Here is a 27,539-nt window from a genome sequence, read left to right as displayed (position 1 = left end):
AAAATTGTTAACAATTATGTGCTGCCATCTTGTGGTTGAAACGATAACTATTGTCAATATTTTAAAACTTATTTTACTATAAATTGTTAAGAGTTATACGCAAGAACGTTAAAAGAGAGGAAGAGAGAGAGAAAGGGGGAATCCGATAAGTATAAAAATAATTGTGTTTAATAAATAAATAAATATGTACGTATGCATATATTTTTTATGTCGAGTGTGAAGAATAATTAATTTGTTTCTTAAGAAATGCATAAAATATTTTAAACAATAAACTTTCTGAAGAAAAATTATAACTTGTATTCAAAAATTTATTGAACGAAAGTTACAAGACGAATACAATTTTATTTTATTTATTATTTTATCTCTTATCGAAAATTTTAAATTTTTCCCTTCATTTTTGCATCTCTACAACATTTACGCGCAGTAAAAAATTACAGTTTAAACTAGAAGAAAATTAAATAATGTATACTTTTTTAAAAAAAATCTATTTCTGACCATATAAAAGCGAAGATAAATTTAATATAAATAAAATTATCGACGAACGAAGATTATATATTATTAATTTTCCATTTAATTCTCTTAGAAACAAATTAACTTGTCAATTATCTTATTTATTTTTTCAAGAATAATCATTATAAAGCTTTCAATAACAAATGTTTTCAGAGTTTACGCAATAATTTTTTCTTTTAGAAACCATTTTTGTAAAAAAAAATTGTGTAATAATATTTGATGAAGTTTATTTTATTATATAATCATTTTCGTATATTGTTGTGTAAGTTTTTCAACAATTATTGTGTAATTTAGGTGTTTATTTCTCTGAAAAACATATATTATGTATCTTATTCGGGGGAGGGAATCCTATAATTTCTTCAGGCGTTATTGTGTAAAGCTGAGTAAATTCTTAGAATATTGTTGTGTAATTTCTTCAAAATTTATTATGTGACGTCTTAAAAAATTATGCGTTGTTTTTTTTTAAAAACTAATTTTACTCCTATTCAAAAACCTGACAATAATTTCTAAAGAAGCTTTATGAAACGCATCGTTTTTGAAGGTTACATAATAATTTTTAAAGGATCTTATATAATAATTGTCTATCATCGTAAATCTCGTAATTCAATGGTACTCACTTGATGATTGCTCAGTATCAAAAGCATTTCTATTCTTTACCCCGTGTTAATACGATTCTTGTTATGATGTCTTCTTGATTGCTGTTATCATTCTTTTAAACGATGTGCACGATAACACTCTTCAGTCTTTATCTATGATTATATATCATTAGGCTTTGCTTTGTGGATGACTTGCTTTTGTTTCGTGCTAAAGTAACTTATTACTTGCAATTCTTAGTAGCCTGGAATGAAACATGATAATTAAAAAAAAAATTTAAGAAACTTATATTAATTGTTGTTTGCTTAACATTTAATTCGAGGTGATTCTTAATTAACACTATAGATGATCTTAATTAAGTTGCTGCAATAAATTAGCAGTAAGTTACTGGTTATAATTACATACTATCTCGTTTAAAATCGCCGTACGAATTAAAGTGACGGTTTGTTTTTATATCTAGTTTCCTCGTTTTCTATAATTTAAATTTTATGTAATATTCGCGTTATATCTTAGCACCAAGTATTAAAGGAATAACAGGGTTAAAATGCTTCTTAACCCCATTATTTCCTGGCGCTTTCAATTAGCGAATGGTTAAATGAGGAAAGGTAAGGCCTACATTTATAGATCTATAAATCGATTCTAGTGTGTTATTTCTGAATAGTCGTTTAGCCTTTCCTTAAGATAGTATAAGAAAAACAGCAGTTTAATTAGCCTAAATAAAATAAATTCTCTACTTAAGTGTTTAGCACGAAAACAAGCTTTTAATTAGACTAAATAGAATAAATCCTCTCCTTATCACGGTATAGTAATGAAAACAAGAGTTTAATTAACAGAAGAAATTCTTGAGTATACAAACTTAAGAACTAAGAGAAGTACAAAGCAAAATTTTAAAGAAAACGGGATTCACGCAAAAAGAGATATGCTGAACACGCTCTTCTTGTGATTAGTGAAGAATAATCACTAGAAGAGCGTGTTTTGTGTATTAAATTATAAACATGTCCGTATATTCCTTACCTAAATAGCACACATCAATGAATAATACTTCTAGATATTGTCGAAAGTTCTAAATTCCTGACAATCTTTTTAAAAGATAAAGCATGTGTCTGAAAACCATCGATCGAAAATCGTTACAAATTATAGAAAATTATTTCTTGAAGTAGAATCCTTGATTCTTTGCTTTTATCTATATTAGTTCGGCTTTTTCGATAATTCGATATCAACAGTTTTACATCTGAAGCGTAAACGATGACAAGTAGCTTAACATTTTTTTTTTTTCTTTCAATTCTTGTCTATGTATTACTCTGAATTTCGTGATTACTTAAAAATAATTCCTGTATTCAATTTGTACGATCAAATTTATTACAAAATCTTTACGCTTGAGAAAACGATTCTAACACTCCTTAACTAGTCACTAATAAGTGGTCCAGATGTTCGTCTTGCAGATCGTATCACAGTGGGATGTGTTTTGAATTCTTTCGTTCTTCGTGAAGAAGCATTGTGACTCTGTCATCAATAGTTCAGACATAATGTGTGATTCACGTAGGTTCTTCAATGAAACATTCTTTCACTGTAACTCAATTCAAAACACGCATCCTACTGTGCTAGATCTGCAAGGCGAACATCTGGAGAGCTAAGTGTTTGATTAAAAGTATTTCTTTTCGGTTTCGGGACTTTATTATTATATCCTGTCGTGTAAGAATAAGATAAAATAGACACGCGAGAGTGATGTCAGTTATATTAAAAACAATACTTAATATTTATGAAAAAACACTTTTTGTGGTATTTAGGAACGAAATAATTGTGATGTTTCTATCATTTAGTTGTCCAGTGTTTAGCTAGTAAATAGGTAACAAGTAGTATTATCTGTATTAATGAATAATTCTAACTTTATCATGTTAAATATTTTATACAATTTATCAACATTTTAAACTGTTTATTATAATTGACGTATTTAGTAACCGGTAAAAAAGAATAGAACTGAAATATCATCACTAATAGTCTTATTATATTACTAATTTTAGTTTCCTTACATAGCTTCCTCATCTATTTATATCATTAGGATAAAATTAATATAACAAGAACCTTACAGTAAACAACGCAAGACTATTTTTTCAGGACGATACAGATTTAGCAATCTATACTGTCATCTGTCATTATATGTCGTCATCTGTACCGTTAATGCAGCGTTATTGAAGTTACCTTTAATTATCGATATATAGTAAGAGAAATATGCTAATATCGAGTATACCAAACAAGTGACTAAGCAGACAAGTTCTCTTACACAATAAACTAGATTACGCTATTATTTAATACAATAAATAGGTTACTAAGGTAACCAGTAGCGCAGCATTGACCGCAGTATTATCGTTTAGTGTCAAAGACAATCCACTAACAATAACAAAGATTTTAGCATCGAACACAGCATCAAACATCAGCTATTGATAGCGATAACGATCCTTTATTCCTCGTTTACGGAGTTTTTTCCTTTTGTAAAACCGTGGCTTCCCGAAACTAGATTTGATAGAGTACAAGAGAAGAGAATGCAATTCGCTACGGAAGAAAACCGATAGAAAGGAATCCCCAAGTGATATCAAGCTTGTCAAAACTACGATACCAGTTGAAGGGGGAAAAAATATTTCGAAAACATTTCTACCATTGGGATACGGGTATCAGTTAGATCAAAATTTTAAAATAACTCTTATAAACGTATAGAAAACTAAGTAGCATTTACTAAAGAGTTTTTTCTAAGGTCGACCTTGAGTACTAATAGATAAAAAGTGGAAATTTTCCAATAGCAAAGAGAATACTTGGAGAATTGAAAAGACGACAGGTTTTCTGTCTACCATATCTATCCTGTAAAGTAAAAGCAGTTCCATCAGTCAAGAGATTTTGTCTTCTCGCATGACAAAATTTCGACATGTCAATACTTACAGCAGATGACTTGGTAACGCCTGGATGCATACTGACGTCACTACTAGGATTTTTTACATCTCTCTCCTACGCAAAATGATTCTCTTCGAGTCGAAAACTATCTTGACACACACACCATTATCTGTGACAAGTACACTGTCAACGACTAGTGCTTCTTAAAGTCCTTTAGTCGTGTATGTTCTGCAGACAGTGGACTTTATTCTTAAGACATATAATCAATCATTTCTGAATATTTTCTTTTAACTTTTCTCTCTTATTTTTTAATTGTTATAGCTTAGTAACATGATTTGTTCTCTAATATAAAAATTCCTATTCGGTCATGATACGTTTACTCCGGATGAGGATTTCCTAAAAATATTTGGCTAAACTCGATCCATCGAGCAAGAAACTAATTATATATGGTAAAATAGTTCTATTGGTGTGCAACTGTAAATAGCCTGTCTTTTAATAGAAAAAGTTTCTTAAAAAGGATTTTAAATCTCTGACTATGAATTATTGTTCGAATATTTTTCTTCTTTTTCTCTTTTATTATCGGAGCAAAATGGTTTAATGATTTCTGTGGATGGTCTTGCTTGATGTTTCTCTTTGTTGATGTAATCTGAAGAAGTTTTAACTTCTCAAAAGTAAAAATCTCTATTAAATTATAATAAATTCAGGCCAGGTTCCAGAGTAATCTAAAAATATATCATAATGAGAGAAATTTTTTTGCATCTTATTGATGATTTATTGATGTAATATATAAGAATTATATAGTAACGTATGAGAACATTTTTTGAGTCTCTAAAACAATCTTTAGAGTGAGTGAAGATGAAAGTTCCGTCTCCATAACTACTTCTTAAAAGTTCTTTATTACATTCTAATTTTGTTCTTTTGCAACTTTTTTTCTTCAGTAGTCAGATTCGAAGATCTTAAACCATTTTTATTACATCCCGTCTTCGAGAGCATTTAATTGTAGTTTTTTTTCCTTCGGATAGACGACACCTTCAAAAAACTAAAAGCCATTTAAACCAAATTAAAGGACTCACCTAATGAGACTAGCATAGAAAGTTTGGCACTCATACTGGCCTAGTAAATTCGATATTTCTAACAAAATAGGCGGATCCCAGTGGTTAAATAAGTTGCTGATGTCACACGGGTGATTAGAAAGAGGACAACTAAGTTTCTACAAAAGTTGTACACACATTTAAGGCGTCAGCAGGTAACATTATCTGTGTCATTTACATAATTGTGACAATGTTATCAGTTAATCACTACCACAGTCGTGTCACTAGCAGAATCCTCCTGTTTCTCGATCATGTACTTTCTAATTACAGACAATAGCCAAGATAGAACAGGAAAAAACTCCCATCTTCACTAAATAGAGCGTTTCAGATTAAAGAAGATTCATTAATTTGCAGCTCTCAATCGTTTTATTCTTTTTTTTTTCTTTCGCTCCTTTTTTCTTTCGTCTTCAAAGTGAGAATTTTTTTTTCGTTTTAGTTCTTTCGTCTCGTTTCAGATTTTCCGCTCGAGTTAAACATCGACCGTTGCTGTCCAGTTAGCATTTCTTTCAATCCTTGCGCAACGTCATCGATGACAGATGGTCGTCCTTTACCGGACACGCGGTCAATGCTGACCAATCAGTTTAAATTAAGCGACGCTTTCCATGTTTATCCACCTGTTTTATAACATTGAACAGAAAAACACATTTTCACTAATCCAACAAATCCAGCACTTACCAGAACGGGAGAAAAATCTAACAGAAACCAGCCATTTTCGTTTAGAAACCTTAATTAAATGAAGTTACATGTTAGAAGAAGGATAAATTTTATGAGTTTCCTTTTGGGAAATTGTTATTACAAGAATTACTCTATTACTGCTAGTAATGAAATTTTTAAATATATAAAAATCTTTTTGCCGACTATAATTTTGGTAAATATTTTAATATGTTTTAAATCATGCTTTATTAAATCTTTAATGCTTCCGAAATAACATAAATTGTACATCCCGAGAATGCTACATTAGACATTCCTTCAACTAATTTAATTCTAGAAAAATATGAATTAAAAAAAAAAAATTAAAATAAAACGTTAATTTAACTCTTGTAAAATAAATTGTAGAAAACGTGCATTATTTATTGTGACGTCGAGCTGCAATTTTTAACCATCTTTTAATTTAAAAACTCGCGTGAATTCCAGTTCATATATAGTTAATCGGGGTCTCCACCCATACGCTTTCCATATCTGGTCTCGATTTTCATGTATCTACGAGGATCAACGGACAGACGAACTGACGGACGACAGGGGAATGTGTGTGTCTGCGATTTGAAAATTGCAGCTCGATGACTAAAGAAACAGGCATATTCCCACCTTCACCAGAATATATCTTTTCTGCAACAACAACATATAGGCCTTACCCTGATATATTTGTAAACACTTCATTCATAATCCGATAACTCTATTTAAAGATTAAAAAGTTACAAATATACAAAGAAATAAGTACTACAACTATACACGGATTTACATAGCCTACATGTTTTTCTTTTTTTTTAAATCTGCATTTTAATTCCAATCTAGTTTACAAACACGGCTAAAGAGCTCGGTTTCTCATATACATAACCCAATTAAGGTTAATGAGTATTGATAACGTTTACTAGGTGTAAACACTCATTGACAAGAAGCAATCAACTCTTGCGGAGCTAAATATGTCTGCCGCAGTTCTTGATAGGTTTAGGTGTTGCAAGGCGTTTCAAAATCTTTGTAATTTGATAATATTGCCGCCAGCCAATAGACAAAATCATATTTTCCCATACGCATGAGAATACTTGGCTAATTAGTAATTTGATTTCGTTCCATCCAGAGTTAAGACAGAATACACATATTAACTTCATTAATGTAGTCAAGTCCGTCATAACTGGACAGCAGTAATTATCGCTCTCTTGTCTCTCTGTTGAGAATCGTGATGTTCTTGCTCCATTCGGTGGATAATCTGAATAGTATAGTTGCCAACAAGATGGATTTTTGAGGCAAAAGAATTGTCTGAATCATCATTTTGATTTCATAAATTTGCTGATAAGAAAACGGTCGCATCTCAATATAAACAAGTGCTAATTTGTTTAGATTTTAAAACGTATTTTCCGGTCAAAAAACTGTTAGATATGTATCCTAATTAGTTGACTTCTAAATCTCAAAAACATGACGGGGAAAAAACTTCGAATTTTTGTTTTAATGATGAAAACAAAGTTTAAAATTTCTTCTTCGTTATGGAAGTTGGTATGGTTAATGTAAACTTATTTCTGTTTGTTGTGTTTTTCTTGGCTTAATAACCATTGTGAGACCAGCGAAACGACTTCTATTGTTTCCTTTTTTTTTCACCCAAACAGTTTCTATCGGTTGAAGAATTATAATGCGTCCAGCTAAGCGCGAATGTCATTATTCCACAGATTGCGTCTTTTGTTATCCGTTTGTCTATTGTCTTGCTGCTCACAAATAAAGCAGGAATATAATCTTAGAAAACGGACGTTGTCCAGTTTAGCGTTGTTAAATGTATCACCTGGTTTCATCAAAATCACCATTTTCAGTAAAGAAGGTTAATTGTCAAGTGTAGAAACCAATAGAAGATGATTCGTCATTGTCATTCATTCAACCGGCTCTTTATCTGTTCTTTTTTTTACTCCCCCTTTCCTCGTTTTTTCCTCCTCCCTTTTTTTCTGTGACTCTTTGCCGACTCCTTTTATTGCAATTTGCAAATTGCTATTCTGGCACCGTTACACCTTAAGTCGTTCTTTGCTCCTGATTAAGACTTTTGTTTCCTTCTCTTGGAATGATTATATTGGATTGGATGGAAATGTTCAAATCTCAGATTTGCTTTTAACTCGAATGGCAATGTCAGACAGCTAGCACAAACCGTTTCAAATGACGGTTTTTCCGACTTCTCTAAAGCGGAAGAGCTAGAATAAAAGTATTCCAAAGGCATAAGAAAACGACTGTAATTGTTAACAATGACTGGAACGTTAATAAATTCGTATTAGAGAAGGAAATGACGTATGAGTTGTCGCTATTGAAAAGATGACGTTTCGAGTAATATCGAATTAGAAAGAGAAAGAAAACTGCGATAACTTGGCGCCTGATAAAAACTTTCGCGATTTTTGGTATTAGCAATGCATTTAGGTTAATTGAACTAATGGTCGATCTTTCTCACTTTGATTTAATGTTGCTTTACTGTATGCCAAGACATTACCGTACCATTGTTCTTATCGTATTACTCTTCGCAAAAGTCGCACTTGCCTTACAGAAGTATTAAACAAACAAAAATACAACTGAGAGATCTCGATTGACATTAACCAGAAGGAAAAATGAAGGGTAATACGTCACCTTTAAAAAATTCTCGATTTAAGCTTAAATTATATGTAATTCTAAACAAATCTAAGTAAATTGCATGTATACGTGACCCTCATCTTTTAAATGACTAAAATCGTTTAATATATTTAAAAGTTTTAAGTTAACACGAAGCGATTTAAAGCATCAAGCTTGTAATTAATAAGAAAAGACATGGAAATTGTTATTGTTTGTTGTAAAATTTTATCAAGGAGAAGTTTTCTAAAAATAGCGTTTAATTTTATTTAAGATAAGTAAGACTGCGTGATTATTTTCAATTAATAAATACAGGAAATTTGTTTTTAAAAAAATGCAAAGTCGAAGGAGGGTGATATGTAATGTTGCAGACATCAACTAATGGTAACCACACGTCGAATCCGATAATTTCTGCATTAGCTCGAAAACTTTTCACGAGTAATTAATGTTCTTTACACAAACTTTGAGATCCGATAATTTATGATAGGTATATACTGTGTGTGAGTGATTATAGAGAAAATAATGCATCTGGAGTGTTGTGTGGGAGGAGCCGGAGGATTTTTAAACTCATTTACTTTAATATCTATACGCGAAATGGGAAATAAAGGAGGTAAACCATTAAGAGTGGGTGCAAAATAAAAACATAGTCGAACATCAAAATTTTTGTACACCTGAGCGTTTTTAATTATCTTAGTCTGCAATTATTATTATATTTTGACGAATGTCGTTCGGTTATTGGATTTGCGAGATGTTTTGCAAAGGAAAAAAAAAAAAGAAAAATTTGTTGTCGGAGTTAGTGGATTGTAGGTTATGTCCCCTACTAGAACGAAATGTAGAGAAGAATAAAAGCGAAAAAATCGTTGGACGACTGAGATCTATCATCGGTATGCCAATAGAATCGGTGTTGAAATAAATCATGTAAGGCTTGTATAGCGGGCATCTGTCCGAAGAATGAGGAACCAACATGCTTTTCCATCTGCAAAGAATTTTCCCCCCTCTCTCAAAATTTGAATAGTCGAGTAGTCGTATAAAGAGCTATATCAAGTTAACCGTTACATACGAGCTTACAAGGAAATAAATCTCATTTTCATGCTTGGGAAAAAATTACTAATTGCTGGATAACAGTCAAAAATGAAGTTCACTCTGTTCCTTTTAAGAAAGAAGTAGACTAAAATTCGATAGAAATTATTTGTATCTTTAAAATATACAATATCGCCTGCCTATATAAAAATATACGCAGTTGCATTTCCTTTAACTTATTACGTTACGTTTCAAGCTTTTTCATAGAAGAAAAATCATCAAATTCTTTTATTCTGTAATCACTTATATCTTAAAAGATAGTTATCGTTTCTTGGAAAATGTTAATCATTTTATTAGCAAGTGCATTTTTTCCCCTTTAAAAGCATACTTTAAAAAAGTTTTTTGCTAATACTTTCTTTGGAGGAAATCGGCTTGATTCATCCCTGTAAAAATTTCGATTAAATTATCATTTTCTGAGAAAAACAAGTGATAAACAAGTCTCTTTTCAAACAAACGACAGAAGCTTGAAATCATTTCTATTACGAAAAGGTGAAAACAGCATTTTTCCTATTTTATTTAATACAATTTTAATACGTTACTCGATTACATTTTGAAATTTAAGATATTTTAATCAGTTATAAACAAAATGAATGATAGAAATTCGAGATTTTGTTATAGAATGAGTCTTGTTGTGTCATGTCTGGTTCCAGTTCTGAAAATGATTGGCTGTATGGTTAGACGGCACAGGAGAAACATCTAGTTGAGAAAATCCATCATAGCTAGACGTGGAAGCAGCTGCCTTGCTGCTTGTCACGATAGAGTGTCAGGTGCGAAGGTTCTCATTCTGTTCACTTACCCCTCTCGCTCTGTACCTTTTCTTCTCTCGAGTACTTAATTCACATCTATCGATGCAAATTCGTTTTAAAATTTTCGATTCTGTCTTCCATTTCTAAAACTTTATCATACTCATACTTAAATTATGTCAAATTCTCAGTATTCTTGTAGAAGTTAATTTTAAATTTATTATCAGAAGTGGAGTTTTAAGAACGTTTCTTTACATTATTTTTTATTATAATGAGGAAAATAATGCAAAAACGAAACGGAAAAAACACGAAAAGAGATAAAAGTTTAAGTGGAACCTATCTGACGATCAATATTTAATCGATATCCATGATTTTTATTAACAGGTGACATCGATTTTTTATTTTTTCTCCTAAGTGCCTGTAAGATACCATTTCGAAAGCAATTAATAAGCAAATGTTTTTTTTTCTTGTTACAGCTTGCAAACGGAAAGAGGAACAGCAACAACACCAAAAGAACCCCAATACGCCGAAGAAACCTCGTCTTGTTTTTACCGATCTACAGCGACGCACCCTACAAGCCATTTTTAAAGAGACAAAGAGACCTTCTAAAGAAATGCAAATTACAAATCTCAGCAATTAGGTTTAGAGCTAAGCACAGTTGGTAACTTCTTCATGAATGCTCGTAGAAGATCCCAAGACAAATGGCAGGACGAAGAAAAATCGAAATCTGTCAACAATGGTAATTCGACTACCCCATCCAGCACATCCACTACAACCTCATAACCTTTGATCTTTACCAGCATTATATATAAATATATATATAAATAATAAATAAATATATATACGGTATATATACAGTATATATATGTGTGTGTGCGTGTATGTATACCGATCTAAAAAAAAATTAAAAAAATTAATAGATAATCAGACGGAGAAAGCAGTGGCGTAGAAGGGATACTTACTTGACCAGCTCATGCACACCAGTAGCCAGTAGTGTCCTAGATATGTATCTCTGCATTATGGACTAAGTTAGGCTAAGCCTGACCTTCCCATTGGCTCATACTGTATATTAGGCTGGCAAGATTGCTATTTTAGCCTACTGCAGGATGCAAAGCAGCATTGTTATGATGTTTGACTGTGACTAATTAATAACCGATAGTCAATAAGTGACAAAACAAATTGTAAAACTTAATATAATATTATCATTTTAATTATGTTGTTAATTTTGTATGCAAAGCTCCATAGAATTATACCTTTAGTGGTCTCATCAGGGTCGTGACAATATTCTACAAAGCTCAAAGTCGAAAGTGCGTTAAATAAATAAATAAATATATATATATATATAATATGTATATGTATATGTATATGGATATATAGGTATATACATATATATATAACTATATATGTATACATATATACATAAAGAATCTCAAAACGACATTCCTATCATAGCCACAAAGGGTGTTTGTTGCACCGCATCTGTAATGTCATGTATAGCCTGTGTAGAATATGTTTATATAATGTGTAGAATATGTTGCTGTGCATTATTACACTTACAAGTTCATTCCCTACGATTCATGATCATGCAATCATAGTACTGTTAATCCATAACAATCTTAGTAGATATGCATATATATACATAAATAATATATATATATACATAGGGCATAAGATCATGATTTATGTTCTTATAAAACGGGCAAACATGATGCAAAGTCTTTTTGTTTTAATTTACGCTCAATTATTTCAAGTAAAACATATGTGTATAATATAAATCCCATTTACATTATGCATTAAATCATGTGATGCATTGCTCAAATTTAAAAATAAACAATAGTTTAATCTCGCTTAATTATACTTAAGGATGTAAAAAATTATTTTATAATACAAAAAATGGTATACATAACTCATCCAACGGCCGGAGTATTCCCATAACTGTCACAAATTCCTTGTAAATTGATGTTTCATTGTAAGTTATTCAATTCTCATTTATTTACATATATGTATATTAAAAAACATCATAAAATCACCTTCTAACAGAAAACATCATTAAGATCAAGAGAAAAAACAAATGTAATTCATTCTCAGTATACTTTGGCCAAATTCCTAATTGATGAAAAATAAGAAACTTTGGATCCATGTTTGTACTGTTTGCCGAAATTTTTATGCTAAGGGAAGTTAAAATAAACTGTACTGTGCATTATAAAAATGAATAAACGTCTTTTATATTATTTTGAGAGAAAAGATGTAACAAAAAAAAAGAATAATAACAACAACAACAACATAATGTGACGCAACAAAGACGTTGTTTAGCCTACTGTAGTTACGTTTTATGTCCTCTGCGTGGTCTATATGTGATACTTAGATATATCATTTTGATTTTTTGGTTTAATTAGGTTTTTTGTAGGAAGAGAGAGGGAGAGATAAATATAAGACCGTCTAGATAAAAAAAAGCTCGCACAAACACCAAACATGTAGTTGCTGAATGTTGAAGGCTATATTACATGAAAACCAATAAACAGACAAAATTCGTTTGTGTGTATTTAATGTGATATCTAGATCTGTTGTATTTAAGGCAAGAAAACCATGTATTCATAGGCTAGAAATGGTAAGTCAAATTGTAGCTCTTGTAAAATAGATTGCCAAACTATGTCTTATCTATACCAAAGCCTTTAAAAAATAATATAAAGAAAATGGTTACAGCTTAGTATATAATCCAATAGTTACATAGAAGAAATAGTTCTAAGGTCCTACAGTATATAGTTTAAACTCGTGCTATATTGTAGCATAACGAACTGGGTATCTGTTTGGATGACAGATCATCTAGTTTTATATAATTACAGTCATAAAAAATGAGCTATTATTTTGGCAATATTTAAAAACATCAAAGTACATTAAATGTACATTAAACAATCATAAAAACAGCTCCATGCAGCCTGTGAATACAGTTGTACATTAATTAGTATAAAAATATTTTCTACAGATGCTATACAACAAAAATGTTAAATATATAAAAATAAAGGTATGTTCCTTTTTAAAATTAACTAACTAATTAAGTAAAACTGTGTTTTTGGAATTTTTATCGTCATTTCATTTGGTCAGTTCTGTACGGAGATGATATAAGAATGTAGTTATTTTCTTTTTTTATCTTTTTGTTTTTGTGAGGGGAAAAAAATCACGAATATGTCATTTGCTCATGGTAGGGAGTGAAGTTATGCTGACAAATTGGAGAAGTGCTAATTTCGGTGAGATAAGATTAATAAAGAGAGGTTGAGATGCACGAAAATCTTCACGCCTGCCACTTATTATGGCAGAAGCAGCTGCCATATTTTTCTAACCCAGACGTCAGGTCATGTGTCCACTTAGGTCTCCATTCCGAATGACCAAGCACCTGTCAGAGCAATATCTTTGTAATTCTAGTTTGTTGTGACCTCACTGTGTGGTTTATGACGTCAATATATTAATTAAAGAATAAAAAAAACCAAAGTAGCATGTGCACAGAATGGTCTTGTATTGGTGATCCTGTTTTTATATAGAAGTTCTCATGTAAATAATAATAATAATAACAAACAATAATTAATATAATAATGTTCTCTTAGGAATATTTGTTAATGGTTTCAATAAATGTGAACGAGTAATATTCTCCTGGTCAATCTGATCCGTTATGACAACAGGTATATGAATACTTTTTTTGTTGTTTTATTGACTTCCTAACAGATCAAAACTGTAATTTATGTATTTAAAAAACACGTGTTTATTTATCGGTACTGCTAACCTGTTGTCGGTTTACCGGGATTAACAGCCTGATATATGTTGTAAAGAGTATTATGTACTTTTGTTTTTTATGCATTCCACTCAATCCAGCTTTAATCCCATTTTATATCAAATTAATGGACTATTATGCTGTTTCTGTCAGCAAAAAAAGAACTCATAATTCCTATTGATTCATCACATCTAATGAAAGAAGACAAACACTTAAAATCAATAAAACAAAAGTTCAACATATCAGTTTAAACATAAATATATTATTTGTAAAAAAGTTTTAAGTTCTGTAAATTGTACTTACAATTATTTCTCTCCCGCTGAAGATTCTTTATATTACAAAGTGATGGATACTCTGTTTAATTAAGAGCTATGTTCTAATTAACTTAAGATCTTGTCATGCAGTCAGGCTCGCACATTAGCAGTGGCTGATTATGTCTGAAATATAATAAAGTTTAGGACTATATATATATACAAAGACTTGTGATTTGTTTAGATTACTACAGTACATACACTTTCATTTTTCTTGATGAACTTTTATCATCTAAATTATTACAGATTATATACAGAAATTTAACTAATTCCATATTACTGTTAATAAAATCATATTATTTATAAAGCATTTCTAAGCATAAAAAATGTTAAGAAATTATCAGAATTACTTAATAATTAACACTAAATGTTACGCTATTTTAATGCGACGTTTTATTATTTCTATAAAAAAAAATATTAAGACAAGGAAGGAGTCAGTTTTTTCTGATAATCTACTTTGTTGACGTTGTTAATATAATATGTAAACTATAATAAATTACCTGTGATTATCTAATACTCATATATCTTTATTTCTAGATGAAGATGATAAACAAAGTGAAGTAGATGAAAATTAATCTTAAATGTTTAACATCGTGACATAATTTCCGCTTTTATTTTAAAGTTATGATCAGAAATATGGAAGAAAAATACATGACGGATCGCTGGACATAAATGTACAGTACATTCAACACAAATTAGAAAATTAATGAAATATAATTGTATTAAATGAAAAATAGCAATATATATATATTATATATATTTAGTAATGATTGCAATTTATTAAAATATTTTATTACTGTTGGGACAAATTTCTCTTATGTAGTTTATTATATGTAAAAGTAGAGATTTCATAATATATATTATAAAATCTCTGAATTTAAAATTAAATATTATAAAAAGTATTTGCTATATATTTAAAAATAAATAAATAAATCTTAAAGATTGTTTAAAAGGTATTTGCTGTTACAATTGCAGATTCGATATTATTGATATAGCAATAAAATGCAATCTGCTATTTATGAATATCTTTTCAGCTTAAATCACGCACACAATACCCATCAAAATGAACAAAAACAATGTGATATTCTCTATAGATTTTGAAAAGTAGATTTTTAAAGCAAATATAATAAATCATTTATGCACACTCTTTACTCTGTATAGATTTATCTGTTTATGTATATCTATTCTTTGAATAAAGGACATATTCTTCAATTAATATTGAATAATATGTTGCTGAAAATTATTAAACATTCAATTTTGGTATAGAAAATTATATTCTTTTATTGACTCCGCATAGTAAGAATGCTCACAAAATTTTAAAACTTAACGTTCTTCAATATATGACCGAACAATTGAATGTATAATTCAAACTGTAAAGGAATAAATCTTATATATCAAAACTGACGAATAGGCTCATATTTTACTCTTGTATACTAAAGCACGAGAATATTTATAATCAAATGTTGATATATATTTTTTAAAGTTTATTCAAAAATAAATTATCATCACAAGTTTCAGTGCCACTCTTTGACGACAGAATAATGATACACAATTTTGAAGAAACAGCTGCAGTTCAGATATTAAAATGAAATGAGATATACACAATTTTGTACCATAAGTTTACAGAATTTAAAGAAGCAATTCGTCTTACACTTAATATAATTTATAATGGCAAATATTCTTAAGAAATTTCAGACGTCATGTATACTGCAATATAAAATTCGACAGCAGCTTATATAAACGTAAATAAAAAATAATTATCATTATAAAGCAATTGAAAATTTTATTTAATTTAATTTATAGAATGGTTTATACAGGTAATAGCATTCAATATAAATTAAGTGCTATTTCCAAAATCCTCTCAGATTATATTAATAATTGCAATTGGTGATAATGATTTTCCACTTCAAAAAAAAAAAAGAAAAAAAAATTGTTTGCAAACAGAAAAGTCGTATTTCCAATTATATAATCCGTATCAATGCATTATATTTAGTCATTTATTATTCATACATTTAATACGTCATAAATTTCTAAATATTTCAATAAATTTGAAGTCGTTGATTCAATAAACAGACATACAAAAAGCTACTTGTAGTTACAAATCTCTGGAGACGAGAAATTTTATCGTCAATGGTGACTTTTCTGTGCAAAATATTTATAATAATAAAAATAAATTAGGAATGCAATTCTTAATCTTTTATTTTAAGAACTCACGTAAGTTCCGGTCCATACCGGAAGTTCTATATAGCTAATCGGGACCTTCTACCCTTAACCTTTCCACATCTGGTCTCGTTTATTGTAACTAACACCGTTCTCGAGATCAACGAAGGACAGACCGACAGACGGACGATAGTGGGAATATACAGATCTTCAATTTGAAAATTGAAGCCCAATCATTTACAAATTGTACAGAATTCACGACTTTATGAGCTTGATTATAACAAAATATAGTGATAAAATTAAATTTAAATTTCATCTAAAATATTATAAGAATGATACACAATCCATATAAGTAGGGAGAATAAAACAGAGATTAAGAAGAAAAATCTTTCAAAATTATAATTGAGAGAAAGAGCGCTCAGGATTTTCTAGAATTCAAATAAAACATTTGTAAATAAACTCGAGTAGTAAATCGAGTATAAAATAATTCCAAATAGCCAAATATACAAGAAAATTTGGCATTTCTGATTACTGATTTTTTGCAAATTCTAGTTTCAGAAGACTTGATAGTTAAAGCAATTTCGCTGGTAATCTATAACTTAATTTATCTATAATTCCAATAATTCCATCTTATTAAAAAGAAGAAGAAGAAGGAAAAAAAAAAAAAAGCTTATTGCTGACAATTATTGCTCTCGTTTTATTTTCCTATTACGAAAACGTTCTATATATTTCTTCGTCTTCTTTAGAACTGATGTCGAATGTGTCACAAAAAGAATCATTTAAGTTATTGAATGAAATGACAAGCATTTTAAAAATAGTTCGAACTGAATGAATGAAATGAGAATCATTAAATAGATGTTCTGTGAAGTAGAATAGAAAAATATCAAATCACAAGTATAAAAATTTGTAAAACATTACAAGATTATGAATTTAAATCCGCTTGTGTAGATTTTATCAGAAAATAAATTATGTAATTATTTATAGTAGATGTAATTCTTAAAATTTCACGAAGTAAACATTATCAGAGAGTAAATTATAAGCATAAAATTGTATTATTTGTAAAACGAAGCATTCGTATGGCTTACTGCAGAATGGAAGCAAAATATTTTCATTTAGATGTATCTGGTGACTTGAAATATATCGTATGAAAGCTGTTCGAAAAGATATTTTTTATTACATAAATCTCAGATCGCCATTTACTAAGTATATTCACCGAATTACATGAAATAACAATTTATTTAAAAAATTAAAAATCGGATAAAAATTCTTTTTATATTTTGAGTTTTTTTAAAATAATCTCTGTTAAGTAATCATATCTCTAAAATTTTAAATATAAACAAAAAAATTAATATTTAATGTAATGTATATTTTATGTGCAAATTATGAGAATTCTATCAATCATTATAGAATTCATTTGGTTTTCAAGTATAAATAAAGTATATATAGAGAGAGAGTATTTACATATATGGTGTCGAATTTTAAAATTAATAATAAATTAAATGTCATAAAACTTAATTCCCAGTTTAAAAATTATTAGTGTTACATTAATCAATTTATTCATTTCTTTAAAACATTTAAATAATTATAATAAGTATTCTGTTCTTGTTATCTTAATATATATCGAATCTTGTTAATTTTAAACACAACAATCACTTTTACCGGTAACTTTAAGTTAAATAATTAATAAACAATTGAATGAAATCCGTTTATAATTCATTAACACGTGCCATAAAATATATTAATCGAGTTCTGGAATCATGAATAAAAATTAAAAACGGATGATCAGCAGTAAAATAATTAGTCAATGGCTGACCAATTCTCACACCAGCAGCTATTCCAGAAACGCTAGCAGCTTCCACACCCTGTTCGTTTACGTCTAAAACAGCATTGTGAACAACAGTAGTGGCGTAAATGCCTTCTTTCTTACTTATCCCGGTCAGATCAGCTTCAGATGGATCGAATAAGGACTGAATTCCCATCTTACGAAGTTGTTCAGTCAGTTCATATTTATTATTCAGTTTAAAACGTGGTAGTGTCACGTGAACAGCTTTTTTTCTCAAAATTGATGATATGTTACTCAGAACACTAGCAGAAATAGATCCTTCTAAATCTTTCAATCCGTCACGCTCGAAAGGTAATAGTATAATCATAGCAAGTTCTTCACCATCATAAGGTAATTCTAACGCTGAAACTTTTAAGTCTTGATCTATACCAAATAATAGTTTAGTCTTCAGTCTCATCATGGGTACAGTTTTCGGAATGTGACCATTGTTGTAAAAAGTATCTGGAGTTGTTATTCTCTGATCGAATTTCGTTTTCCATACTCCTTTAAAATAAACTGCATTTAAAAGAAAAAGCGCTGTTAACGAACTCAATGGTTCACTGATTAATTCTTCGACTTTGTTTTGGGTCTTCCATGCTGTCCACGCGTTAATCATTTTAACAACAATTTCGCCTTCTCGAGCGAAATCCACTTCTTGAACTGTTGCATTATAAAATTCTTCCATATCAGATTTGTAAGTCGACAAAACAGGAAAATCTTTTTGTAGCAATACAGCATTTGCCGTTACTAGATCATGTTTGGAATTATTATTATTCGTATTCTTCAATAGAGTTTGAAAGGTACGATGAACATCTTTCGATTCCATTCTCAAATGTTCGTAGCCCAAAACCTTAGCCATTTCTTTTTCGGTTTGGCGTCTTGCACCATAATACAACATAGCTAAAGCTGTACATAAACTCAAAGGCGATATCAATAAGTTCCCTGTTTCAGGAAGGTACCAATGCAAAGTAAAAGCAAAATTGTTAATTGAAGTTATTAATTTTAAATAGTTTTCTTTATTTGATATTTCTTCTGGAGTTTCCGTTGGAAATTGAATTTCGGATGATATGCAGTTTATTAAACTTATTAAAGTTGTAAATATAGTTGTAAACTTCATCCTAGAAATTACATAAAAAATTAATTTATTTTAAAATTAGCATACATACGCATATATATGTACATATATGCTTGAAGATGTTAAAAATATATAAAAGAATCAAAGTCAAGTTTAAGCTTTACAATTATTTTTATTCTAAAACGAAAGCTTAAATGCAAAAGGGTTTGCAAAATAAGTTAAAAGATCAATACTAATATATTGATCTTTAAACTTACTTTTCAAACTATCGCACAGACGTAGTTAGAAAGTCAAGAATGTAAAATAGTAACAATTATTAACTATTGTAAAGAATCAATATAAGAAACAATAGCAATAAACATGCGGTTTTACTTTGAATACTATTCTAGATTAAAAAAATAGAGAGATATAAAATAAATTAAATTCTGAAAGAAAACTTGTTATAATTTTTAATTTAAATATTCAATTGTTATCATTTCATAATTGAGAGTTTAATAGAGTTTAATGTTAAGTAATTAATAAATAGCGTTTAACAATTCTATACTAATGAATAGTTTAAAATTTAGAAACAGTGATTAAACTTAAACAAAGATATAATAATGTAGTAAAAGGTTAATTAAATATTTGAAATGATAATTGATAAATTAATAAATAAAGTTACATTCTTAAGTGGAAATTCTTAAGTGCATTTGCAAATCTTACCTGCTACTGACCTGAATGACATTGGTCTTTGAAACGACTAAGATGTTCATTTGAACAGGTAGAACCGGTTTCAATAGATAAAAGCCGTCTCGAAACAATTTTTAATCGAACTTGAACAAAAAACGAACAGGAAAAAAAATCAAGTTTGTCTTCTTTCCATTTAAATAATCTTTAAAGTTGAGCGAACAACAACCTGTATTATTAACACTGTTGTGTAATATAAAATAAGATATATTTTAAAATATTTACTTTATTTATAAGTAAAAATTCCAAATAATAAAAAATAAAAAGCACGTATATATTCACTTTGTGACATTACATTTATCAAATTGGTTTTAGCTTACACACCAATAATTGTGGTATATTTTTCTTGAAGACAGATCTATATATCTTCGTTTAGATTATCAATAGCGATAACTTCAATAGCTTTCAAGATTTTATTGGAACTGATTCAAGCAATCACAAAATTTGCTACTTGAAAAGAAAAATAAGAAATTTAAAGATTAATTTTTCATTTTAAGAAATCTTTAATAATATACGAGTTACATTTAAATATTTTATACTATTTTTTAAAGTTTTTTTTATCTTTATTTTGGCAACATTTTTGAAGGAAATTGTCTAAGATTTACTATACCGATCGATATTCTCAGGAAAAATATTTTTTTTATAATTTGGAATTTTAATGTCTTTATTTACACGATATTTGAGTTATATAATCGATAAATACCAACTTTTTAAAATTAAAATATGTGCCAGGAGTAAAGCCTGGTACACACGCACCGGTATATCCTGAACAGGCGCCCTGTCCGGTATACCTGAACGTGTGGATAAAAACAAAAACAGTTGTCATCCAAACTGCATCTGTTCAGGTATATGGTACGTAGCAGTATAACTGAACAGGAACACCCATGTTCAGCTATACCGTACCCTGATAGACTTCATTCACACGTTCAGGTATATCGTACAGGGGCACCTGTTCATGTAAACCTGCCAGTATAGCAGTAAGCTTCATCGACATGTTCAAGTATACTGGATAGGCGCGCTTGTTCATGTATACATGTATACATTACGTATAAACCGAACATGCATGCCTACATATTCAGGTATACCTGCCAGTATACCGGTACATTTGTACCCGGCTTCCTCCACTGGTTCAGGCATTTCTTCAGGTATACCGATACGTGTATACGCGGTTAAAGAATGATTTAAATAATATTACACGTTCTGTACATTTAAATATTCAACTCGTTAATAATTTATAATGTCTTACCGAGACTCATGACTTGTTTCAAAAGGTTTAACGTTTAATAACTTAATAATTCTTTATTTTAATCAAAATAAAACGTTTAATTCACCGAAACGATGCAGAAATATTAAATAAATGGATTAAAATTAAATTTTCACCGATTTATTTTCGACTTTTTCGAAAGATTTAACCATTCAAATTCTTCCGCCATTTTGAAATTAATAAAGAAAACAGACGAACAACGATCCCGCATTATCGATAATATTATAATTATAATCTGATAAAATTTTTACAAGAATACACAATATATTAATAAAATAAATTTTAAAAACATTTTAAAAATTTATTTAAATAAATCTCAGTAAAAATAAATAAACAAAATTCCAATTTACGTGTATATATATATATAAAAGTCGTCTGCTTCTGTAACAAATGGAGAAGGATTTTCACTTGAAAATAGAACCCGTTTCCGTCCGACAATTTGTCGAATTTTAAGTAAGTTTTATATTAAATTTATGATTATTAAATTATAAAAAATGTGATCTTTAATATATTACACACATATAAATTTTAATTTATCATTAATTAATATATTTAAGTCTTTAAACAGAGAACACAATATTTTTGAAATTTATCGATAACTTTATATTTAAATCAAGTTTTATATATCTAAATTTTATATACAATATAAAGAATTTCTAAACAGAAAGAAATTAATATGCACGTGAAGATTTTTCCCGGGTTTATAATTGAGTGTGTATGTCCAGACATATACACACATACATAGATAATACACATAAACGATATATACAGGTACAGTACATAAACAAACAGCAAAGTTATCCAGAGGGGAAGGTGAACATTTTTCCCCGTATTTATAATTGTATGCGTGTTTAGTGTGTGTATGTCTAGACATATATATACATACATAGATAATACACATAAACAATAATAATAATACACAGGAACGGTACATAAACAAACAGCAGGGCCATCGAGAGAGGAAGCTGAAACTTAAGGGCTCTTACTGGTTCTACTCCTACAAATTAATGTTATTTTTACAAAAAAAAAAAAATCTTTAAAATTGCTATTTATTAATAAAGAAATATGTTATGTATTACATTTATTAAAAAAATGAGGCGCCGCTCTATCCCCGGGCCTCATACTAAGCTTTTATAAACAAACGTATATACTCTATATACATTTGCATTTGATCCAAAGTATTTAATTACGTCTAGTTCTATTAAACAAGTCTATTATATGCTTACATTATTCAGAGTTCTGCACAAAATCTCTAATTTTGTAGTTTCATAGCTTAATATAAATTGAATTTCCGAGCAATGAGAATAATTATGATAGAGAATTGCAAATTTATAAATTATTTATTTTATTTTTTAATTTAAAAATTAAAATAAATTTATTATCATTTTGTATAAAGTTTAAATTTTTTATATTTTTATTTTCTTTTATTATTTAAATTAATTTACATATTAATTTAGAATATATGTAATCCTAATTTTATTATTTCTGAAACATTTCTAAATCAATCATAATATTTTATTATAAAATTTGAAATTTTCAGAGTATTAAATATATATATACACACAATAATAATAATACAGTAATAAATTAATTGTTTGAGAAGAAATGCTTTTTGTAATTACAAATTTATACGATAGATGGTGCGACTAGCGTTAATGTAAATTAAACTTTTTTTTTTTAAATTAATGTGACAGTAACTGCTAAAAATTAATAATTCATAAGTATTTAATTGCTAATATAATTTATACATGTTGTAGAATTTTTTTTACATTAGAGTATAAATTTTCTTCTATCAAATTACCAACAAAACAGTTTCTATAAACATTTTAAAATATGATTTATCTGTATAGTATTTAATTTGAAACTTATAAATCAGAGTTTAAGTTATACTTATGTTCATTTGAAATTATTAAAAGTTTTAATGTTTTTAAGTTTGTATAATTTAATTGTTATTAAATATTGTGCGTGCCAATCAATCAAAATTGAATCAATTTACTTCTTATCTATCTTAGTTTTTATTAGTTTTTCAAATATTTCATTTATCTAGATTCTACTACAATATTAATTTTAGAACTCTGATTATTCCTCTTTACTCTGACACACAGTTGTTTTACTATTTCTATTCTCAAAAAATTTATGGCTTTATTTTTTTCTTTAATTATTTCTAAATTTATAGACCTAATATAGATTTAAATATTGTATTAAATATTTATGTGGCACTAATTTCATCCTTTTGTCTTATTAGTAAGCATATAAAGTCACCAATATAAACTTAAATGCAATATAATTTAATGCATTTAAGTTTAACTATAGAATAAAAATACATATGCTATTTTTTCTCCCCTTCAAGATTTACATTTCATCACTACTTATCATGTCATTTCAATCTAACGATATATTGTCGCCTTTCTATTCTTGGATTTTATATTCTAATTTTCTATTCTGTAGACTTTCACTTATTCCTTTATTCTATCCATTGTTGCTTATTCTTTTAACATGCACTCGCGTCATCATGTATCATTCAATTGCGTGACTGACAGCAGTTTGTCTTATAAATCAAAGGAAATACAATCTATCAAATAGAAGTTATATTTCGAAATAATATACATATTTTAATTAAAGCAATAGTCATATCTTCTATAGAAAAAAAGAGAATAGCTATTGTTCGTGCTAAAAAATGTTCCATATGTAATCCCAAATATAAAAATTCCGTAAGTGGTTACATAAATCAAAAATTAATGAAGAAAATTTTGTTCTTTGACAATGCTTTAGCAATTTTAAACTAATTTTAACGAAAGAAACACAATTTTTATTTGTGACAATACAAAACATTTCAGAAAAATATCAAAATTCAATACGGAATTTTTTGATAGAGCTAATAAAATTTAATGTATCAATTGAGAGAAACTAATTGATAAAATGAAAGAAAGCTTTATTTTTAAAAAATATTAGATTAATTAGAATTTTTTAATATATTAAATTATTAATAAATGAGGCAAATAAAATATTTTAACTTTATTGTGTATGATGGATTTGGAGAACGTAATTACATTTACATTTGTCTGTTGCATTGAGTAATGAATTAAGAATTTTTTAATGTTTATGTATTTTAAAAGATAAATGAATAATTACTAAGTTAGTATTCTTTTATTATTTGGAAACATTAGAATTATTTAGAGAAGGGTTTCCTAAACTTTTTTTTTACACGCGAGCCAAATACAATTCACAGCAAAATTCTGTCGGTCGTACGAAAAACAAATTAAATAAGAACAAAAGCAGTGAAGAAAAAATAAAGATATAATAAATATTTATAAGCAAATATTTGCAGATTAATTGATATTTGACATTGTATTCGGATAGAGCATTCTATAAATCTTCTTCAGATTGTGTTATTCCAAGAAATAAAATATTTTTTAAATGTTCATTAAAGAGTAAATTTTGATATTGAAATTTAATATATTTCATACTAGAAAATGATTTTTTTTTGTTTCTAGGCAGGAAAATGAAAATTTCATGTTACAGATTTTCTAAATTTTTTTTTCTTCTCAGACTTTTCTATATTTTCTATGCAACAGAATAAAATGTACAAAGCCATTTGCATGTAGAAAAGAAAATTTTATTAGCATATTTCTTTTTTTTTCTTATTATTTTGTTGTGCTTAATCAAGTTTTTAAAAAATATCTTCATAATTTTGTACACAATGAAAAAAAGACAATAAAAGTAAGCTTACTTGATCAGTCTATTTATGTAGAAATTACAAATATTTATGTATTATAAAAATTATTTAATAATTTTGTGGGGCTTCGAAGAGCCATAGGTTCAAAATCGCTGATTTAGAATACTGTTGCTAGAATTTTTTTAAAGGCTATAATAGGTTGTTATATACTGTACAAATTTTACTAAGTTGAAAAGCAAAACTTAAATATGTACAATGCAGTTTCATATACGCAAATTTACATTTAATTTAAAATTCGTTATTATATTTCTTAAAATATTTAAGCCATATTTTACAGAAATTACAATGAGAAAAGTGCGGCTTTAAATCCAAAGAAAAAAAAGCTGGCACCGTTGTTGCTGCACTTTCATGGCATTTGTTATTTGTTTCTTTGTATTCATGTCTAATTGTTACCGTTACCTTTAAGTCTTCAGGAGATGTTAAGGGAGTAAAGGACCATATTTCCCTAACCAATGGTCCAATGTTCTTGAAAATTTCTAGAAACATTTCGCCCTAATACGGAAACCTCCCAGCAAAATTTCAGAAATTTTCTACAAAAGGCAGAGGAACTGTTGAGCTTGAAAATGGGTGAAAAAAATTGCGCCTCTTCCCCATACACACTAACATTCGTACATACAGAAAAAACCTTCAACTTTTTCTGCATTTCTCGACGTTTCAAAATCCTCTGAGTCCAAAGATGTAGAAATCTTGAGGGGTATGTTTTGACCGATCTCCATACTTTCCCCTTTGTTATATAAGAGCCGGGAAAGTAAAATTTAAATATAGTTGAAATTTGTCTTTTCTAAATGTTGCGATATTGAAGGAAAAAAATAGAGAAATCAAATGGAGAAATCAGCTAGGTCAACAAAGCATTACTGTAGCAAAAGAACTAAAATTATCCGAGCAAAATAATACAATCATTGGAAAGTTCTATTTTCGGATCCCATCACTGGCCAAGTGGATAAAACCACTAAACAGTGGGTTCGCGCCTCGCCAACGGGCTAGCGACGTGGAGTTTTCCGGGTTTTTTTCACGTTAGTAACATCTAAACAGAGACCAGTTTCCCATTTTCCATAAAAGACTTCCCGAGAGGCACTCCCCATCGGCAGTTCGCCCACGTGTCGCGTTGCCGTACACCAATAAAACCAAAGCACTAACGCTCCACCTCAAATATAATTTAATTCCATAAAACAGCATTGTTTCACGAACATCTTAAAATACTGATTTAAGCAAAAGGTCGCATATTATATATTAACAAAGTAAAAACATATAAAAATACAACGCGACGGCCCCCGGCTACAATTTTCGGTTTACCGAGTGTCCCTTACATAAAGGCTGTTTTTACAGTCGCCAAGCGTTCCATAAATACTAATTTAGTTTATCCTCATTTCCCTTCTTATTTTGATGTTCCCATAAGTAATAATGAAAAATTCTGGAAAGTTTGGTAACTCTAGTTTTTATTAAAACAGAAAAAGAAAAGTTGGTAAAAAAAATGGTTACAATTTATATTCAAAATTTGAGAATAAGATGACCTTGTTCTCAAATTGGTTGAAGTTACCCATGACGTCAAGTTCGGTGGATAGTGGCCAAATGCTTCTCTCTCTTAGGATATACAGTAAAACCTGTCCAACACGGTATCTGAATAAAACGGAAACCTGCCTAAATGGGAAAAGTATTTGGTACCGTGCGATTCCGGTTTACGCAGGTTTACTGTATACAATTTCAAATTTTGTGAATTTAATGAAATATTAAGTTAAATTTCAGAATTGACGGCCGTTGAAACTTAAAATTATCTAAATTATTGGCAAAATGCTCATCTATGCTTTTTGTGTATTTAAAAATGACTCATCATAAACTAAAGGCTCAGATATATCTGTAAAAATTGTTTAACGATTGTCGAAGAAAAGACAAACTTAATTTAGAAATATCTTTATACAGTGCTTTAAATTTGTCAAAATATGAGTAAAATGTTTATTTTATTTATTTTTAAAGGCAACTTCTGAAATTTGTTTTATATTATAAATTTCATATATAAACTGCCTCTCTTATATATTCAGTCCAACCCATAATAATATAGAAAAAGGACTCTCTTAGTGGCAAGGGCGTCGCCAGGGGGAGGGGCAGAGGGGCAGTTGCCTTCCCCTAGAAATTCGAAAAAGTTATTTAAATGCTAAGTTTTAATTAAAATAATCTTCTTAGGCTTCTTGTAAGTTAAAGAAAATGTTTTATTTGAGATATTTCTTTTCCGGTACATAGTAAATGATTAAAACTTTATGAATCATTTCTATTTTACCTACATAAAATTCATATCCTCTATTAATTTACATCATCTTGCCCCCCCTTACCCATTGGCTGGCGTCGTCCTTGCTTAGTGGTCGCAGTGACCGGACAGAAAAGAAAATACTGTAATAATAAATGTTGAAGTATGTCAAAATTTATGTCAAAAACTTTTCCTATTATCTTCATTTTGAACATACTACTTTGCTAGTAGAATTTTTAATAAAACTGTATTTT

At 28.9% G+C, this 27,539-nt stretch overlaps 2 protein-coding genes across 8 annotated transcripts in view; one reads left to right on the top strand and one right to left on the bottom strand.

Moving 5' to 3' along the window:
• LOC136981898 (hepatocyte nuclear factor 6-like) overlaps positions 1-14,429 on the top strand; it is a 76,421-nt gene extending 61,992 nt beyond the window's left edge. The window contains 2 exon segments of the mRNA XM_067278281.1: positions 10,666-10,812; positions 10,815-14,429. Coding sequence (XP_067134382.1) covers positions 10,666-10,812; positions 10,815-10,972 — 305 coding nt within the window. The 3' untranslated portion in view covers positions 10,973-14,429.
• Positions 817-21,508, bottom strand: LOC136981902 (intracellular coagulation inhibitor 1-like). 7 transcript variants are annotated; one of them, XR_010881803.1, is made up of 3 exons: positions 21,427-21,508; positions 14,256-14,389; positions 817-1,348 (listed from the first exon to the last, which is right to left on the bottom strand). XR_010881803.1 is itself a non-coding variant. In XM_067278285.1 (3 exons), the coding sequence occupies exons 2-3, from the start codon at positions 20,042-20,044 to the stop codon at positions 18,130-18,132; spliced, it is 1,245 nt and encodes a 414-aa protein (XP_067134386.1). In that variant the 5' UTR covers positions 20,045-20,229; positions 21,293-21,424; the 3' UTR covers positions 17,954-18,129. The 7 variants fall into 7 exon arrangements, 4 of the variants coding, with proteins under 4 accessions (XP_067134386.1, XP_067134387.1, XP_067134389.1 ...); XR_010881802.1 differs by having other exon boundaries at positions 21,293-21,428; XR_010881804.1 differs by lacking the exon at positions 21,427-21,508 and adding an exon at positions 14,764-14,881.
• Between the last annotated feature and the right edge of the window lie 6,031 nt (positions 21,509-27,539).

Source organism: Centruroides vittatus, unplaced genomic scaffold (genome assembly GCF_030686945.1).
Source record: "Centruroides vittatus isolate TY-2023 unplaced genomic scaffold, ASM3068694v2 contig_799, whole genome shotgun sequence".
Taxonomy (NCBI): domain Eukaryota; kingdom Metazoa; phylum Arthropoda; class Arachnida; order Scorpiones; family Buthidae; genus Centruroides; species Centruroides vittatus.
Note: the sequence above shows the minus strand (reverse complement) of the source record. Positions and strands in the feature narration are given on the sequence as shown.